The sequence below is a fragment of the Bufo gargarizans genome, chromosome 5 (genome assembly GCF_014858855.1).
Source record: "Bufo gargarizans isolate SCDJY-AF-19 chromosome 5, ASM1485885v1, whole genome shotgun sequence".
In the NCBI taxonomy this organism is placed as follows: Eukaryota; Metazoa; Chordata; class Amphibia; order Anura; family Bufonidae; genus Bufo; species Bufo gargarizans.
Window position 1 is genome coordinate 239873067 of NC_058084.1, and position 21376 is coordinate 239894442.

A 21376-nucleotide genomic window follows, 5' to 3' on the forward strand; every position below is an offset into this window, starting at 1 on the left:
TAATGGCCCGCACGACCTGTGATGACCACATGCAAATCGACTGTCACACTAAAAGAGTTCATGAAAATGGCCCTAGCCCAATGATTTTAGCATAATTCAAGTTGCCTTGCCAGCCTGAGCCTGCTATTATTTTCTGTCTGCCAACACAAAACAATCTGGAAGTGCTCCTCCTGAGACCAGGCTCTGGATCCGCCACTGCGGGTGGGTGCTCTGACAGGTGTGTTGTGTGCTACATGTGCCGTGCGGCAGCGCAGCCCCTCACTCACACAGAGAGCAGCACACGGGGTCAGGGGTGTGTGACTGGAGCCGAGGCGGCAGGCGGCAGTAGGGAGTTTGTGAGATTGGAGTGGGGTCCGGATACTGGTGTTAGAGGGAGTTCTGGGGGGAGAAGAATGCGCCAAAGTGTAGCTTTGCTTGTGTTGGCAAAAATACTTCCACCAGACCTGCCACTAGCACCCCCCCCCCTTCCCATCGGCGATCTGTCTGCTAGCACCTCCAACAAGCCCCCCCCCCCCCCCCCCACAAAGTTAAACCAAACGACGGTGTAGTATATGGTTTATCCATACCATTAGCAAAATATGAGAAGCACAAGAGACAAATTATATGTTTTCATGATGTCCTTTTTTCAAATGGATTTCAGAAAGCAAAGTCTGAATTCCTAAGCGAATATTCCACCATGCCACATGGAGTGCATTAGTCAAAGAGGCCAAGTGGATTCCAGCAAAGGAGAACAAAAGAGGCAAAAATTCAAGCAATCAAAACCCTTGCTGGATCCATGCTCAAGTATGTCAAAAGACCAGATGATTGCCAGGGTTCATCAAAAGACACTCCGCCAATTGATCAAGCTGATTCTTCTGATGCTTTTTCTAGAAAGCTTTCTGCAGAGGAGCAAGAAGTGGAAATGGCAGAATCTGAAGAAGAGCAAGGAGGGAAAATAGAAGAATTGCAAGCAGAAGAGCAAGGAATGGAAATGACAGAATCTGAAGCAGAAGAGAGTGCTGAAAGTGACTTAAGCCATAGTATACTATGAAAGACATGACTGCAGTTAAGGAGAAAGATTTGCAAATTTTATCTGATGTGTCCTTCTGGGAGATACCGGTTCCAGATCATTTTTGGGTAGAAATTGTGAAAAGAGGAAGTGCTTCTTTCCAGAACCAAGATGGTCCTTTTAGTGTCACCAAAAGGCCGGATGAAAAAGCTGCATCAAAGGGAGAAGTGCGCCAACTTTCAAAAGTGTGGTTTTACAAGGTCATGCCAAACAGAGAGAAAATTCTGAGGACATGGATGGTTTACTCACCTGTCAGCGGTAATTTATATTGCTTTTGTTGCCGACTCTTTACTAGCTGTACTACAGATACAACATCCAAATGTGTCACTGGGTTTCAGACGTGGTGGAACTGAGGCCAAAGGTATATAATCACAAGACATCTGAAGAGCACTTATACTGTCTGGAAAAGTGGAAAACTTTGGCAGAAGGACTGAGGCTGGATGAAATCATTGATGCCCAAACTCTTTCTAGGATGGAGACTGAGAAGAAAAAGTGGAGGGACATTTTGCACAGATTGCTGGATATTACATTGTTTCTTGTCAAGCAGAATCTGGCATTTCGTGGTCACAAGGAAGATGAGTCTTCTTTGAATAAAGGGAACTTTCTTGAGATGGTTGAGATGCTTTCCAAGTATGATCCGGCACTGAAGGAACACCTAATTAGGTTAAAGTGGCACACCTGTAAACTTAACCTGTCTGTCTCCTATCTGTCTCCACAAACTCAGAATGAGTTTATAAGTGTCCTGGCAAATCATGTGACGGTGAAGATTGTAACAGACATAAAGTCTGCAAAGTACTTTGGCATCATGCTTGACAGCACGCCTGACGTATCGCATACTGATCAGATGTCTGAAGTGATCAGATATGTACACATCGCCAACAGGAAAGTTGAGGTAAAATATTTTTTTTTAGGATTTTTCCCTTTAAAGGGGAAAAAAGCTGCTGACCTCAGTTCTGACATTCTTCAAAAATTAGAAAGTTATGGACTCGACATAATGATGTGCCGCTCTCAGGGTTATGATAATGCTGCTACTACGGCTGGAATCCATGGAGGTGTACAATCCATTCTGAAGGGGAAAAACAGGAAGGCTATTTTTAATGGATGTATGGACCATTCCCTTAACTTGTGTGGTCAGCACTCTTTTGCTCAAAAGTCATCTTGCGTGACCTTTTTTGGAACTCTGCAGACAATGTTTTCTTTTTTTGTTGCTTCCACCCATCGATGGGATATGTTAATTGACCATGCTGGAGTGTCAGTAAGAAGACTATCCACAACACGCTGGAGTGCTCATTATGCTGCAGTTAAAAGCCAGTAAAAGAAAAATTTGACATGTTTGTGTCACCACTTGAAGGTCTTTGTGAACCATATAAAAATATGGACACAAGAGGAGCAGCACAAGGTCTTCTACCTGCTGTCTGTGACTACTTTTCTATGCTACCTGCACTTCTGGTCTGATGTACTGAGGGAAGTTAATGATGCACAGCAGTACCTGCAGACTAAGGGCTGTTTCACACGAGCGGATGTCATGCGTGACATCCGCTGCGTGAATGACAGCAGAGACCCGATGTGGACGAGCAGAAGCACGGAGCATTAACATGATTCATAATGCTCCGCGCCTCTATGTGATCTCTTTACTACGAAATCACGGTGAGATAAAGTTGTCACTGTGATTTCGTAGTAAAGAGATCACAGAGAGGCACGGAGCATTATCAATCATGTTTATGCTCCGTGCTTCTGCTCGTCCGCATCGGGTCTTGGCTGTCATTCACGCAGCAGGCACTTTTTAAAGCTGATTAATATGGGATTGCAGTAGAGAGAAGAACCAGGTTCAAGAAGAGGATGGCAGGGGAACTGGCAAGAGATGCTGGAAGCCCAAGTCTCCAAGAAGAAAATAAGAGGGCGATGTTTGAGTGCATTGATCGCTTTCATTTGGAACTCCAGACCAGATTAAAAGCCATCATGGAAGTAGCAGGCATGTTTGAGGCTGTTCAAGCAAAGAGTCTCATATCTGCCACTGAAGGAGAATTAAAGGTGTCCATTCCAAAACTGACCAATTTCTATGATGAGGTATCTGAGAGTGAGCTGTTACTGGATATACCAAGGTTCAGAAGACACCTAAAAGCAGCAAAGTTGGACCTAGAAGAAGTCAAAGATTGGGCAGCTTTACAAGTTTTGACTTTCATAGCTGAATGGGATTTTATTGAGTCTCTCCCACACCTTTCACTATGTCTGAAATTATTTCTCACAATCTGTGTATCTGTGGCTTTCAAAACTTAAACTTATCAAAAATTATCTGCGATCTACAATGGGAGAGTCTAGGCTTTCCAATCTTGCACTGTTGTCAGTTGAAAGCGAATTAGTGCAAACCATTGATTTCGATGAAGCAATTAATAGTTTTGCAGCTTTGAATGCCAGGAAAGCAAAGTTCTGAATTAATTGAGATGTTCTTTAAGTGCACTTGTATTTGTTCCTGTTCAATTTTCTGTTATTTAATTATGTATTTATTTATTATTCATGTTGAATTTTGTGTTATTTAATTATTTATAATTTTATCCTGTTAAATTTAGTGTTGTAAAATGTTATTTGTTCAGTAAAGTGGTTGGATTTAAAATAAACGCTATTTTTAAAAAGCACTAACTTTAATTTCTTTCATTCTTTCAACATATTTTTGGTTATATGACTAAAAAATTATTGCTCCAAGGGGTGGGGGGGTGGGGGGGTTGGGGTGACACCATTTTCTACCGCACCGGGTGACACCAGCCTTAGCAACGCCACTGGGTAGCCCAATACACTTCCTGCTGCCTTTGGACAGCAATGCTTATGTGAACAGTGCTGGCCAATCCAAAAGAAGGCTGGACAAGTAGGAAGTGTCTTGGGATGCTGATGCACTGTGTGCATCCCATAGTCTGATAAGCAGTGTGGTCATCTTGGATGGCAGAAGAGGAGCCAGAGAATTAGCTGTTCTGCAACTAAAAAGAGAAAAAGGAAATCGCAATGTCTTCTGTTTGTCCCCCAGTTAATGTGCATTTTTTAGTTTATTTTTTTTAACTGGAGGGTCGTTCTAACCCCCATCTCTCCCAAAGATTGTTTTTAATTAGCGCAGTATATAGCTGGTTCCTACGTTCCCTGAATTCATTTCAGGCCTGCTGGCAAAAGCACAGGAATCATTATAGAGTAGGGCCTAGCAGCAGAGTGGCCCACTAGAGTGCCGGTGAATCCTCCGGAGGGCCCTCTTCACATCTGCCTTCCTGCTGCCCATTCACAGCACTGTGATCACAGTGCTGTTTAGTTATAATGCCCGGGCCCCGCAGAGGCACTGTCTGTGTGAATGTGCTGTTTCTCTGTTCTTGTCATTGAGAGCAAGCAGAGAGAGGGAGTGAGGGGCAGAACAGAGGAAGAGCTAGTCAACCCCAGACAGGACTATGTTACCTCTGTGTGTGTGTAGCAGTGGCAATCACATACAGACAGAACAATAACCTGCTGCCTGGGAGTTTCAGCCACTGCAGAAAGTGGTATAAACCTAACACTGGTTGCCTGGGCCTCAGCCAATCACCATTAAGGTTCCTTTCTCCTTCAGGGCGTCATGCTGTCAGTTCAACACACAAATTAGATCTGGCTGTGACTGAAGGGCCCTGTGTGCAGCACATGAGGGGAGCTCAGCCTCAGGAGGAACAAAACACAAGGGGCTGGGGGAGTAAATATCCCTACTGGCCCCTCCCCCACCATCCATATTGTTATTAGGTGAGCTCTTCACGTCACTAATACCCCTCACCAAGGTAAGGCTGGTAGATTTTTAGGGTTGCCGGTTTCTGACTGCGGTCCATGCACTCATTTGTATCTGCATCCACTGGATGCAGTTACAAATGAGCACGCAGCAACGCCGGTAGAACCAGTGGTTCCCTGCCCTGCCATTCCTAGTGCACCGATGTAACGTAGGCAGTGCAATGACATCATTGCTCTGCCTGCTACGTTCCATAGGATCGGTCCCGCCAGAAGAGGGTACACTGCTGTATTTATACTATATGTAGTCCATGCAGAGAAAGCAGATACTGTTGCTGTCAATAACAAGCAGGGACTCACAGCAGCAGGTATTAGTGCTGATTCTCCTGAGGTGAAGTGGACTACAAATTCTATGAGCACTTGCCTCTCCCTGCAGCCAATAGCACTGGGTTTGGGGACCAGGAGGAAAGGCTAAAAAAGATGTGGAGCAGCAGCCATCTTAGAGACTGCGCCATAGCCAGAAGATAGAGAGACTGAGAGATCTCCACAAACAGATGTGAACATTGCTTCAGTGCAGACAGTTCAATCCAACCCAGACATCACCTGTTTATCTTGTGTGAAAGGAGAGAGTCCAACTACTGCATTACAACCACAATCCAGCCTGCATTCCAGGAGAAGAATTGCCCTGTATCGCAGGAGGATCCTGCCACCAACTTCACAGCCATCCCAGCCTCTGAATGCTACAGCACCCGGCTGGTTCCCAGACAGGACAACTGTGTGTGCACAAACATTAGCGCATCAATGCTTCTGCACCCGGGCACTGATGCTTAGACTGGGTTAATTGTTAGACAGAAGTTAATAGCAAGCTGCGTGCTAGGAGTAGATACCTGAAGTTATACTGTATTTGTCTGATAAAGGAGAGTGTGTATGCTCACCATCACTGCTTACTGTTATAGCTACCCTGGTGCTCTGTTCTTTTAATTATATTATCTTTATGTTCTTCACCATTGTTCACCTTTTCCAAAATAAAGCTGTTGATCAGTTAACCCCTTCCTAAAGGCGAGTGTGTATTGAGCTGAGTAGGGGTTTCCCAAGTCGACCCCTGGCAGAAGAGGAAGACCCTCCTGCTATCCTCTAGAGCTCCAAGCAAGATTTGGTTAGAGGCACTGCGCCATAGTGAGGTGAGAACTGCCTTACACCCTGCCTACCGAGGGCTGCTGAAAGGGGTGCTACATACATGTTTATACCAACTGCATCTCTGACCACGTGACCATCAACAAAATGTAACCTGTGATGTCACACCTTCTGTTACCCACTCCATTCTCCCTTCTACTGAGTATTATAACTGCATTCAGGTGGCACATATAAGAGGCAGTATACATAAAGGGTGCACATATAAGAGGCAGTATACATAAAGGGGGCACATGTAAGAGGCACTATACATAAAGGGAGCACATATACGAGGCGCTATGAATAAAGGGGACACATATAAGAGGCATTATACATATAGGGATCACATAAAAGAGGAGCTATACATAAAAGGGGCACATATACGTGACACTATTTATAAGGGGCACCAAGCATGTGGCATTATATATTGGAGGCACAGAGCATGTGGCACTATATACAGAAGGACAGAACCCACGGAGTGTGTGGCACTATATAAAGAGGTCACAGGGCACATAGCACTATATACAGAGGCCATGGAGCATATGGCACTATAGTATATACAGAGGGCACATAGTATGTTGCACTACCATTGGGGGCCCTCTGTGTAACACTAATGCTACTATTATATTCATGGCACAGCATGTGGCACTAAGATGATTTTGTGTTAGTATGCAGGGTCCCAATGCGTTGGTAAAGTGATTAGCTGAAGACCTCTTTTTGGCAAAATCTGCAGAGCCGAATTGTGGCTGGGAGATGTCATCATGGTGGTCTGAACCAGATGGAGAAGAACTCAGGAGGATATGTCACCTGTAAGTCACTAAATAGAAATGATTATTCTGCTACGGTCAGTGCATGATGAGTGCTGTAGTCACCTGGATGATCTACAACTGATGATGGTGGTAGCATGCTGTTTTGTGAAACAAAAACTCTCAGCATGCCTTTACTACTGTTCGGGAAACTGGAAGCTATAGATTCACACCGTACAAGCTTATAGGGTGAGGGTTGACCTGACTACTCAAATGGTATCAAGGGTATATTAAACTTTTAAAATCTGGTGCTGTATTTAGGTAATGAACTTGGTTCTGGTGCTGTATTTGACCTATGGGTTTGGTTATGGTGCTATATTTATGTAGTAAACATGGTTCTAATGCTGTTTTTGAGCAAGGTTCAGGTGCGGTATTCATGCAGTAAACTTGGTTCTGGTGCAGTATTTGACTTATAGGCTTGGTTCTGGTGCTGTGTTTGACTTATATGCTTGGTTCTGGTACTGTATGTATGTAATGATCTTAGTTCTTGCTCGGTATTTGTGTGTCAAAAGTGCATCTGATGCTATACTTTGATCTAATATTATCCATTCACATCTAAGTTCTGGCCACTGTCACAGATTCTGTCACAAAGACTGAACAAAAAAGTCCTGTATGCAAGATTTTTTTGTCCAGTAAAAAAGCAGCATCCTGAGCAGACCCCATTATAGTCAATGGTGTCTCTTCAGCTCAGAAGTTGGTAAATCTGGTCCTCTAATACCAAGCTGATACGAACTCAATCTTGTACTGTATCTTAGATTGCATGTGTGTGTGCGATGTGAACATGAAAACACAACCTGCTGCCACCTTACACCCATTTACCTACTGTATACTGCCTTTATATGGAAGGCAGAGTTAAACAGGCTAAGGATGGGCCGCTACACATGGACCAGTTGTCAAGCAGATTGGCTGAGCATGGAGGAATCTAACAGCCTCCTTGATTTCTCTTGATTCAGTGTTGATAAGGTTAATGACCACTTCCCTTTTCTCAGCTGTTGCTCAGTGGTCATCACTTCTACCCTTTATAGTCTCATACCACCCTTCTGACTATGCGGTTGATAGCTTTATTTGGGTTTGGCTGAGCTGGAGTGAGATCCTCCCTGGTGTTACTGTTCTTCCACCTCTACAGAACTTAAGTGTTGCGTTTGTTTGTATTGGTTATATTCCCTGTTGTTTTATCTGGGCCTGAGACAGAGACTTCCATTCGTCCATCTGGGGAGAAATGAATTGTCTCTGGTCCTATACTTATTCCAGGGCCTAATTTACCAAAAATTTGGAAAGATTTTCAAATTTCAAAGTTTCAGTTTCTCTACTTCTGTAATACATAGTAATACCCCCCAAAAATTGTGATGATTTACATTCCCCATATGTCTACTTCATGTTTGAATTATTTTGGGAATGATATTTTATTTTTTGGGGATGTTACAAGGCTTAGAAGTTTAGAAGCAAATCTTGAAATGTTTCAGAAATTTACAAAAACCCAATTTTTAGGGACCACTACAGGTCTGAAGTCAGTTTGAGAGGCTTACATAATAGAAACCGCCCAAAAATGACCCCATTCTATAAACTACACCCCTCAAGGTATTAAAAACTGATTTTACAAACTTCGATAACCCTTTAGGTGTTGCACAAGAGTTATTGGCAAATGGGGATGAAATTTGAGAATTTAATTTTTTTGCCTAATTTTCCATTTTAAACCATTTTTTACACTAACAAAGCAAGGGTTAACAGCTAAACAAGACGGTATATTTATTGCCCTGACTCTGCCGTTTACAGAAACACCCCATATGTGGCCGTAAACTACTGTACGGCCACACAGCGGGGCGTAGAGTGAAAGGTGCGCCAGATTTTGCTGGACTGTTTTTTTTACATCATGTCCCATTTGAAGCCCCCCTGATGAACCCCTAGAGTAGAAACTCCATAAAAGTGACCCCATATAAGAAACTACACCCCTCAAGGTATTCAAAACTGATTTTACAAACTTTCTTAACCCTTTAGGTGTTGCACAAGATTTAATGGAAAATAGAGATACAATTTCAAAATTTCACTTTTTGGGCAGATTTTCAATTTTAATATTTTTTTTCCAGTTACAAAGCAAGGGTTAATAGCCAAACAAAACGAATTATTTAATATAAAAATGGAAGTGGGGGACTCTCTTAAGTAGAGGGATCTTTATTACAAGTAAGTTACAATAGATTGACAATATAAAATAGATATTAAATTCGACAATGTTTAAAACAGCGGAGAATTTAAAAAAAGGGGTAACAATCCAACGATAAAAATAAATTAAATTGCACTCAGCATAAATATAGATCCCAATTTATAATAAAAAGATATTCGGATATTCGAGTATTCAATAATATTCGAATGAATATTCGCAAAAATTTATTTTATTTATTTATCTCCTTAATATTTCGTATGTGAACAAACACGCCAAGCGAATACCAGTGAAAGATAAGATTTTTGCGAATATTCATTCGAATATTATTGAATACTCGAATATCCAAATATCTTTTTATTATAAATTGGGATCTATATTTATGCTGATTGTAATTTAATTTATTTTTATTGTTGGATTGTTACCCCTTTTTTTATTCTCTGCTGTTTTAAACATTGTCGAATTTAATATCTATTTTATATTGTCAATCTATTGTAACTTACTTGTAATAAAGATCCCTCTACTTAAGAGAGTGCCCCACTTCCATTTTTATATTATTTCTACATTTTCAGACTGGGTGTTGTCTGTTAGTGGGAGCACCTCTGTTGGATCCCCACCCCATTCGAGTGCGACATTACCGCATATTTATTGAATCTCTTTTTCACCCATTATGTCTGCACAGAATGAGGAGGCGACCAAAAGTATTTGGGATCATGTTGAAACTAAAAAACAAAAGGTAGACAATTTTTCATTTGCAACCTTTGAGTCTAAACACAGTAATGATACTATATCCATGAGAGACACCTTTAGGGAACTAGAAACACTCCTGGTTAGACAGTTGAAACAAAGATGGGAAGTCAAAACCCTAACCAGACACATAGAGTGTAATAGTATCCCTAAAGGTTTAACATTAACTAAAAACCCAGCACAAGATCTGTGTAACCAATCCTTCATAAAAGAATGGGATGAGACGCTACACCAATATTCCCTCTCTCTTGTTAAATTGATTATCAAGAGAAGACTGGAAATTTTGGCATATACAACTAATAAAATAAATGAATTACGCCCAGTGGTAGATAAACTGCCACAGAATACAGAGTTTCTGACCTTTCAGTCCAGATTGTGTATTAATCTGGACAGAATAGAACAAGAAATTATAGATAAAAAAAACAAAGAAGATGAGTTACGAGAGTAGAACTAGTAAAAGAAGGGCCGATACTGGGGAAGTACAACAGGATATACCAATTAGACCAAGCACATCGAATTTGATACAAAATGAGGATATACAGAACAGGGAGAAACTTGTAAATGATTTCTCCATACCTGTTCAAAATAGATTTGAGATCTTAGAGGAACGAGAACATTTTTTAGACAGGATCCCACCACATCACAGAACACGGACGAGACACGAGTCTCCACAAGGAAGAACACGGACACAGAACAAAGAATCACTAATAGACCACCAATACAACCTGAGACACAGACCACAAACTCCACACGAAACACACAGATTTCATCACTACAGGACAGAGAGAATACAGTCACAGGAACACCACAACAGTCAGGAACATCGGATGAGAACAAGGAATCACGGGGAAAGGGAAAGATACGCAGAGGAGGGAGAAAGAAGAGGGAAAAGACACAGATAGTTAACCCCATTATCACTAATGACTCCATTATTAATTTGAGCACAAAAATTTTAACAGATGCACAAGTCACTTTATTAAATAAAGGCCTTAAATTTGCCCCCACCAATAAACTAAATAAGTTCGACACATTCATTGGTGTCGAAAAATTTATGAGACGTCTCTGTCTAAAAAAATATTTTATTAAGAACCCCTTAAATCGGGAAGCGGTAAATAACAAATTTATCCATACTGACCTCAAGAGATCCTCAAAAAAATATCCTAGAAATGAAATAAGCCAAGAAATGGCTAGCTTCAAAGAATGTGTTGAACATGACATACGCAAACTAAAAGAAAAAATTAGATACAAGCGTAACAATTTAACAAATGCGCAGGTCAAAGCATTAAAGGAACTACAAAAAGAAGAAAATATTGTTATCCGCCCAGCAGATAAAGGGGGAGAAATAGTGGTACAGGATCTAGACAAATATAATTCTGAATGTCTACGTCAGCTTTCAGACAGGAGTACATACAGAAAACTCCCAAATGACCCTACGGAATTGTTTTTAGCAGAATTAAAGGAATTTTGCAGCAGAGGTAAAGATATTGGTATTTTAAATGAAGATGAATATAATTTTTTAATCAATAGATCTCCGCGTATCCCTGTTTTTTATTGCCTGCCCAAGGTCCACAAAGACAAAATCAATCCACCCGGTCACCCAATTATATCGGGAATTGGTTCTTTGACTTCAAATTTATCTAAATATGTGGATGTGATACTACAATCTAGAGTAAAAGAAGTCCCCTCATATGTCAAGGATACTACCCAAATTATAAAAACTATAGAATTGCTGGATTTTAATGAAAACTGGATTATGGGTACCCTTGACGTACAATCGCTTTATACTGTGATTAAACATGAACAGGGTAAGAAATCAGTCACATCTCAACTGTTGTTAGAGGGTAACTTGAGTCAAATACAAATTGAATATGTAGTAGATGCTATAGATTTTATTTCAACACATAACTATTTTAACTTTTTAGAGACTTCTACATACAGATGCAGGGCACAGCCATGGGCACCAGGTTCGCCCCTAGTTATGCTAATTTATTTATGGCACAGTGGGAACATGAAAACATCCAACCCAAACTAGGGACGAACCTGGTGCTCTGGCAACGATATATCGACTATGTATTTTTTATATGGCAGGGAGATGGGGATTCTTTAAAACAATTTTTAAATGATATTAATAACAGAGCATCTGCTGACTGAGGGAAGAGCGAGCATCGGATGTCACTGGGCTCGGCTCATGCCCAGTGACGAGGATGAAGCTCCTGCCCTCAGTCTCCTGCTGATCGCACAGGCGCAGCCCTCAGTGGGTACTGCGCCTGTGTGAGAGTTCGTTCGGCGTGAGGGAGGGGGAGGAGAGGGAGAAGAGGCTGTGGCAGGCTGGGGGCGGTTAGACAGTGCAAGGAAGGTGGGCTGGGCACTGTAAGAGGGGTAGTACTGGGCTCTCTAAGAGGAACAAAACGCTCCTCTGGGCACATTCAGGACTCATTTGCATATCAATAAGTAGTTTTTTGCAGAAACTGCTGGACGGATTACAAGATAAAAGAGCACAGCCTAATCAAGGTAAGCTGTGCTTCATGGCTGCTTTAAAATCGTTTTTTGGGTTAGGGGAGGTGACAGAATCCCTTTAAATACTGTAATACCATCTAAACCAAAAATTGTATTTACCAAGGCTCCCAATTTAAACATCAAAATAGCCCCTACTGTTCGGAGAAAGAACACATATATCCCTACGGTCCAATCTTGGGCAAACATTCAGGGCTTCTTCCGTTGCGGTAGATGCAACAATTGTAAACTTACTTTGTTTCCCCAAAAAACAACGGAAATTAGATCAACTACAAGTATTGCCACAAAATTAATGAATTCCTTACTTGTAGTACAGAAGATGTGATATATGTGATTGAATGCCCATGTGGGCTTCAATATGTAGGGAGAACTAAGAGAACGTTGAAAAAACGTATTGCAGAACATATCAGCAATATAAAGAAGGGATTTGAAACTCACTCTCTATCATATCATTTTAAAACGACACACAACCAAGACCCCTCAGGTCTGAGATTCATAGCGATTGACAAGGTACAGAAGGACTGGAGAGGTGGGAACCATGTGGAGAAAATGTCACGGTTAGAAACAAAACGAATCTATGAATTAAATACTTTACAACCGTTAGGACTGAACGCAGACTTTGAACTATTTGGTTTCTTAAAGGATGGGCGCCACTTGTCGATGATTAACTGGACGATATTTTAAATGAGTCCAGTTTTTCCTCTACACTTGGCCTCCACCCAACTATTCCACATTAGCTGAGAAGAAAATATCCACTCAGTGTTTTGATTAATTTTGAATATCTCCATGTCCTTAGATTATCGTAAGGAAGTAAAAAATGAATCTCCCTGAAGAATCTGTTGAAAAGATCAATTTTTCAGAAAAGACGCACCGGAAACGCATTAAAAACCGCATGCGATACCGGTGCGTTTTTTATAATATGTGATCCTAAAGGGGATGTTGACCAATTGTGCGAAGGTTCCCTCATGTAATCATAGTGATGTTAGGAATATTGTCTATTTAAAGTTTTTACAAAGCTTTTAATGTTTTTAAAGTTTTTATGTTCCAGACTTATCGTAAGAGGCTAGCAAATGAATTCTTTAGATAAACCCCTTGGAAACATCAAATATTTTAAGAAAACGCACGGGAAACGCATTAAAACCGCATGCGATACCAGTGCGATTTTCATAGCAATTGATTCCAAGGGAGCTGGTGAACAATTGTATGAAAGTTTTAATGTAATTTATTGTGATTATGATGTTTTTAACATATATATTTCTAAGTTGAAAGTAACATATGCAGATCCCAATCCCTGAGAAATTGGTATTCCAGACCAGTCCTTTATACACTCTTCATCCACTATAAAAGCGGAACATCAGAAGGGGGATGTTAACCACTGAGGAAGGGGTCAATGCTTTAAATCCCCGAAATGCATCTGGTGTGAATCCCCCCTTAAGGAAAGAAAGGACATTGTAACTCCGATGAGGCCTGGACTTCGCCATAAGAATAAGGAATTGCCAAATTAAGCACCACGACATTGGAGATATTAAGTCCAGCGTGGAACAAACAATTCGATTGGCGCGAAAATTCAAATCCGAAACAACAGCCCTTGAGACCGGGACTTCATAAGTTAAGTACGCCGAGTCGAGGGCTCATCGTCCAGTTTAAAGACCTCCGGGTAAGATTACATATATTCTACATAAGCGATCGCTTCTCAATCAAATACAGCGGGACGCCGCTGTGCATATTAGCAGTTACTACATCACCTGCTTGACTCATCGAAAGTCATACATGCTTGGAACTCTGGCCACTATACGCATGTGCTTTGATACAATTTTGTAAGCTGACTATTCGACAGTTTGCGATCATCCACAGTATGAGAACTTTGTAATAGTCATCGATTGATGTATACAAGAGACTGGTCATAACTCAAAATCAATTTTCCATCCGATTATTTATCTCCTTAATATTTCGTATGTGAACAAACACGCCAAGCGAATACCAGTGAAAGATAAGATTTTTGCGAATATTCATTCGAATATTATTGAATACTCGAATATCCGAATATCTTTTTATTATAAATTGGGATCTATATTTATGCTGATTGTAATTTAATTTATTTTTATTGTTGGATTGTTACCCCTTTTTTTATTCTCTGCTGTTTTAAACATTGTCGAATTTAATATCTATTTTATATTGTCAATCTATTGTAACTTACTTGTAATAAAGATCCCTCTACTTAAGAGAGTGCCCCACTTCCATTTTTATATTATTTCTACATTTTCAGACTGGGTGTTGTCTGTTAGTGGGAGCACCTCTGTTGGATCCCCACCCCATTCGAGTGCGACATTACCGCATATTTATTAAAACTCATTATTTATAGCCCTGATTCTGTAGTTTACAGAAACACCCCATATGTGGTTGTAAACTGCTGTATGGGCACACTGGCAGGGCGCAGAAGGAAAGGAATGCCATACGGTTTTTGGAAGGCAGATTTTGCTGGACTGTTTTTTTTGACACTATGTCCCATTTGAAGCCCCCCTGATGCACCCCTATAGTAGAAACTCCCAAAAAGTGACCCCATTTTAGAAACTACGGGATAGGGTGGCAGTTTTGTTGGTACTAGTTTAGGGTACATATGATTTTTGGTTGCTCTATATTACACTTTTTGTGCGGCAAAGTAACAAGAAATAGCTTTTTTGGCACATTTTTTTTTTTGTCAGGGACCGCGGGGATCAGAAACTGCAGAAAGCGCAGCAAACCGCGGGTCTGAATTGACCTGCGGTTTGCGGCGATCGCTGATACGGGGGGACCCCCCCCTGGCGTTGTGACAGGATGCCGGCTGAATGATTTCAGCCGGCATCCTGTTCGGATTAACCCCCGGGGCGCCGCAATAGCGATTTAAACTTAGGACGTACCGGTACGCCCTGAGTCCTTAAGGATTCGGGAAATAGGGCGTATCGGTACGCCCTACATCCTTAAGGGGTTAAAGGGGTTATCCGAGTTATTTTTTTTGTTCTTTCTATGTTACACGGACAAGTGAAAAACCTTTCTCAGGTGCGAGTAGGAGACAGAACCTGCAGCGGTATTTGGTCGAGCCTAATGCGGCTCTACGAATTGTGAGGCCTGAACAAGTACAGGCGATAGTAGATTGGGTTACTGACAGTGGATCAGAGCAGTCGATGTCCAGTCGAAAGTGTGCAGACCGACAAGGAAGGCAGGGGTCCTCGACCCCACATGGAATCAAGGTCATGCGAGTGACCTATGTAGTTCGGAGGAAGAGGGGGTGGTCACACAGAGCCACCAGCACAGCACAAGAGGGAGCAGGGTGGAAAAGCGGAGCGGCCGTCCTCTAGACAATACGCCTGCTACTGCCACCGCAGCAAGGGACCAAGCACACCAAAGCCAGTCCATGGAGTTCCCTGGCGTGGCAGTTCTTCATACAATGTGCTGACGACAAGACTCGAATGGTTTGCACGAGGCATAAACGTTCTCAACCTGAGCACAACCTGCATGACCAGGCATTTAAGTGCTAAGCACGAGCTGCAGTGGAGTAGACATCTCAAAAACCAAGAAAGGTCTCTTGCTCCTCCTGCTTCCTCTTCTGCTGAAGTCTCGGCCTCTTCATCCACCTCTGGAGTGACAGTGCCACCTGCCACCCCACAAACAGAGGCTATTCCAGCAACACCACCACCTGGGTCACCAAGCATCTTCACAATGTCCCACGGAAGCGTTCAGCTCTCCATCTCCCAAACGCTGGAGAGGAAGAGGAAGTTCCACCCCTACCCACCCATGATGCCTAGCCCTGAATGCCAGCATTTCTAAATTACTGGCCTTTGAAATGCTGTCATTCCGTCTGTTGGAGACGGATAGTTTTAAAGGCCTTATGGCGGTGGCTGTCTCACAGTACGCCATGCCCAGCCGCCACTACTTTTCCAGGAGAGTCATCCCTTCCCTGCACAACCAAGTAGGAGACAAAATCAGGTGTGCACTGCGCAATGCCATCTGTGGCAAGGTGCACCTCACTACATATACGTGGACCAGTAAGCACGGTCCGGGACGTTATATCTCCATAACAGCACACTGGGTTAATGCAGTAGCGGCTGGGCCTGAGGCGGATAGCAGTTTGGCGCATGTCCTTCCACCACCGAGGATTGCAGGGCGCTTCAGTTTGCCTCCTGTTGCTTCCTCCTCCTACTCTGCTTCCTCATCCTCTACCAGCTCCTAATCCGGTCAGCGTAACACCTTCACCACCAACTTCAGCACAGCCAGGGGTAAACGACAGCAGGGAGTTTTAAAACTTATCTGTTTGGGGGACAAACCCCACACCGCGCAGGAGCTGTGTACGGGCCTTGAACAACAGACTGATGAGTGGTTTGTTCCAGTCAGCCTCAAGCCCGGCCTGGTGGTGTGCAATAATGGGCAAAATCTCGTAGCAGCTCTGGGACTAGCCGGTTTAACGCACATCCCTTGCCTGGCGCATGTGCTGAATTTGGTGGTGCAGAGATTCCTTAAAAATTACCCCGATATGTCAGAGCTGCTGCATAAAGTGCGGGCTGTCCCTGCGCGCTTTCGGCGTTCTCACCCTGCTGCTGCTCGCCTGTCAGCGCTGCAGCGTAACTTCAGCCTTCCCGCTCTATGCCTCATATGCGACGTGCCCAGAAGGTGGAACTCCACCTTGCACATGCTGGCCAGACTGTGCAAGCAGCAGCAGGCGATAGTGGAGTTTCAACTGCAGCACGCACGGGTGAGTCGCTCGGCGGAACAGCACCACTTTACTACCAATGACTGGGCCTCCATGCAAGACCTGTGTTCCTTGTTGAGCTGTTTCGAGTACTCCACCAACATGCGTTACTATCCCACTTCTATGCCTACTTGAAAAAACGCTCCTGGCAATGATGGAAGAGGATGTGGCACAGGAGGAAGAGGAGAAGGAAGAGGGATTATTTTGTAGGGTTTCCGGCCAGTCATTCCCAAGTGGCACAGTTCTGGAGGATGACTAGGTGGAGGATGAGGAGGAACCATGTTCACAGCAGGGTGGCACCCAGACCAGCTCATGGCCATCACTGGTGCGTGGATGGGGGAATACAGAGGACACAGACAATACACCTCCCACAGAGGACAGCTTTTCGTTGCCTCTGGGCTGCCTGGCACACATGAGCGATTACTTGCTGCAGTATCTCCGTAATGACTGCCGAGTTGCCCACATTCTAACTTGTGCTGATTACTGGGTGGCCATGCTGCTGGTTCCCCATTACAAGGACAACGTACTGTCCTTAATTCCCTCACTGGAGCGTGATCGTAAGATGCGTGAGTACAAGCGCATGCTGGTAGATGCACTGCTGGTGGCATTCCCACCTGACAGAGGGGGCACAGTGGAAGCACAAGGCGAAGGCAGAGGACGAGGAAGAGGTCGCCAACGCAGCTGAGGCACCGCCAGCACCTCAGAAGGCAGGGTTAGCATGACCGAAATGCGGAAAAGCTTTGTCAGCACGCCACAACAACCAGCACCACCAGCTGATATGGAACGTCTTAGCAGGAGGCAGAATTTCACCAACATGGTGGAGCAGTATGTCTGCCCCCTTCAACTTCTGGGTCTCCAAATTGGGCACATGGTCTGAGCTTGCACTTTACACCTTGGAGGTGCTGGCCTGCCCTGCAGCCAGTGTATTATCTGAACATGTGTTTAGTACGGTAGGGGGTGTCATCACAGACAAGCGCAGCCGCTTGTCCACAGCCAATGTGGACAAGCTCACGTTCATTAAAATGAACCTGATCCCTCAGGACTTGTCCGTACCTTGTGCAGAATAGACATGTATACCGGCACTAACCAGCCATTGTTATACTGCAGCGCAATTGCTCATTCTTTTATTTTGGATATTTCACACTCTTAGAGTGTACCACAATTTAAAAAAATAAAATTAAAACAAAAAAAACTGTGTTGGCTACCCCGTCCTCCTCCACATTGTCAGTTACATTTTCTGGTGAAATTCACCAATTTTTGGGTGTGATGTACCACTACTGTTCCTAGTAGGCCGGTTTAAAAATAAAATAAAATTCAGTTACATTTTCAGTTGAAATTCAAATTTTTGGGTGTGAAGTACCACTGCTATACCTAGTAGACTGGTAAAAAAATAATTAACATTTGTGAGTTACATTTTAGGGTCAAATTTGCCAATTTTGGGGTGTAATATACCCCTCCTCTACCGAGTTGACAGCTTAATAAGTTTCAATAATTTTTATTTTACATTTTCGGTTGCCAATAAACAATTGTTTTCTGTCATAGACCCCTGCTCTACCAAGTAGACAGGTTAATACATTTCTGTAATTTTTTTTGTTACATTCTTGGGTTGACATTGTACAATTTTAGACGTGAATAAACCCCTGCTCTGCATAGGTGACAGGGAATAAAATTTCTGAAATGCTTCTTTAATTTATGCGCGTCACCTCCTTTGATTCAATGCAAGTTGTCCCACATTTTCCGCTATACTCTTTTGGCCAACATTTGAGCCTCAATAGCTTTTCCCACATTTCCGCTTGGCTCTTTTGGCCCACATTTGGGCTTCTGTCATTTGTACAACATTTGCGCCTTAGTAGCTTTTCCCACATTTCTGCTTGACTCTTTTGGCCCACATTTGGGCTTCTGTAATTTGTCCCACATTTGCGCCTCAATAGCTTTTCCCACATTTCTGCTCGATCCCAATTTTTTATTTTTTTTTATACATTTATCTCCCTTAAATTTGGTCTCTTTTTCTCACGCTCCCTCTCCGGCATGGAACCATGATTCCCCGCCACCCGTGATTACCATGGTAGGCGCATAAAGAACATCGAACGTTGATAGAGCAGATATCAAATTGGATCGTAAACGTCACTGGGACGTGTGGCATGGTGGGTGGGGCCGTAAGTACGCACACACCACTGCCCCTCACTGATATATCTCCTTCAGGACTCCACTTTTAGGCTACTTTCACACTAGCGTTTTCAATTCCATTATTGAGATCCATCATAGGATCTTAATAGCGGAAGAAAACGATTCCGTTTTGTCAATGGGGACAAAACTGAACTGAATGAAACTGAATGCACTAAAATGCATTCAGTTCCATTTGGTTGCACTCCCATCGTGGACAGAATAACGCTGCAAGCAGTGTTTTTCTGTCTGCGATGTGGTGCGGACACAATAGAAAACGGATCCGTCCCCCATTGACTTTCCATGGTGTTCATGACTGATCTGTCATGGCTATAGAAGACATAATACAACCGGATCCGTTCATGACGAATGCAGACGGTTGTATTATTGTAATGGAAGCGTTTTTGCAGATCCATGATGGATCCGCAAAAAACGCTAGTGTGAAAGTAGCCTTACACACAGCCCTTCACACTTTAATAAGTGTATGTTTGGTGGGAAGGGGCCTCCCTTCAGACCGTTTACTGTCAAGTAGCATCTAATACATGATGTTTACTTAGAGAGTTATCATTTTGTTTGTGGTGTTACATGGGACTGCTGCAGGCAACATCTACTACACTATGTACTCAGAGTTATCACTGTGTTGTCTCTGGTGTTACATAGGACTGCAGGTGACATCTAATATATTATTTGTAATGAGAGAGTTATCACTGCGTTATCTGTGGTGTTACATAGGACTGCAGGTGATATCTAATACGTTATCTGTACTGAGAGAGTTATCACTGTATTATCTGTGTTGTTACATAGGACTGCAAGTAATGTCTCCTACATTACCTGCACTCAGAGAGTTATCATTGTGTTAACTTTCGTGTTACACAGGATTGCAGGTAAAATTTACTACATGATCTTTACTCAGAGAGTTATCACTGAATTATCTGTGGTGTTACATAGGACTGCAGGTAACATCTTCCCCTTTTTCCACTTCCTCTACATTGCCATGTCCCTCAACCTAACATCTTGTTGCCTGTGCAGAACATCAATTAGAGATCAAATTTAAGCCATAAATGTCTGATTTGTCAATCGGAAGTCCAGTGCCCCTGCTGATCATCACACGGCAGGAACATGGTGCTCCTGTAAATTGTGGTGATAGCTGTTCCTTTTCACTTTAACAGGCCAAGATGCAGTATTCGGGACAAATGTCTTATGAAGGAGCCATTGTGTCTGTGTGAGCAAAAAATCGGGATGCAGAAATGCAGGCGCTCCTTTCACTATGATGACTGCTGGGGGAACTGGAGTTCAAACCCCCATAATCAGCATTGATGGCCTACAACAGGTATCAACAATCTTCGGCTTGCCAGCTGCTGTAAAACTCCCAGCATGCTCACTTTTTAGGCTGTTTTTATAAGGCCTCATGCACACGACCGTTGTGTGCACCCGTGGCCATTGTACAGTTTTCCGTGATTTTCTGCGGACCCATTGACTTTCAATGGGTCCATTGAAAACTCGGAAAATGCACCGTTGTTCATCCACGGCCGTGATCAGTGTTTCCTGTCCGTCAAAAAAATAGGACCTGTCCTATTTTTTTTTACGGACAACGGTTCATGGACCCATTCAAGTCAATGGGTCCGTGAAAAAACACGGATGCACACAAGATTAGCATCCGTGTCCGTGATCCGTGGCCGTTGGCAACTTTCACACAGACGGATCGAAGATCCGTCTGCATAAAAGCTTTTCCAGATATGAGTTTTCACTTCGTGAAAACTCATATCCGACAGTATATTCTAACACAGAGGCGTTCCTATAGTGATGGGGACGCTTCAAGTTAGAATATACTGAGAAATGTGTACATGACTGCCCCCTGCTGCCTGGCAGCACCCGATCTCTTACAGGGGGCTGTGATCCGCACAATTAACCCCTCAGGTGATGCACATAAAGGGTTAATTGTGCGTATCATAGCCCCCTGTAAGAGATCAGGTGCTGCCAGGCAGGAGGGGGCAGACCCCCTCCCTCCCCAATGTTATATTCATTGGTGGCCAGTGCGGCCTCCCCCCTCTCACCCCCCCCCACCCAGTTAAAATCACGTTCCGAATCCCCCATCATTGGTGGCCAGTGCGGCCTCACATCCCCCCCCCCAGTTAAAATCATGTTCTGAATCCCCCATCATTGGTGGCCAGTGCGGCCTCATCTCTCCCCCCCTCCCTAGTTAAACTTAGCATTGTAAGTCAGGACGGATCCGTTAGGCTCCGCACAGCCAGGCGGACACCAAAACGAACAAACTTTTCGGCACTAAAAAGGCTGTAAAACAGCCCAGGAAAGGGCTAGAGGGCTGCAAA

The 21376-nt window shown here is 43.2% G+C and overlaps 1 protein-coding gene across 1 annotated transcript; it reads left to right on the forward strand.

Annotated features, from left to right (window-relative positions):
- Positions 1 to 1035: 1035 nt before the first annotated feature.
- On the forward strand, positions 1036 to 2363 carry LOC122939400 (zinc finger MYM-type protein 1-like). The gene is given in 2 exon segments (XM_044295468.1): positions 1036 to 1393; positions 1396 to 2363. Coding segments are annotated over 2 exon segments (1326 nt in total).
- The last annotated feature ends 19013 nt before the right edge of the window (positions 2364 to 21376 follow it).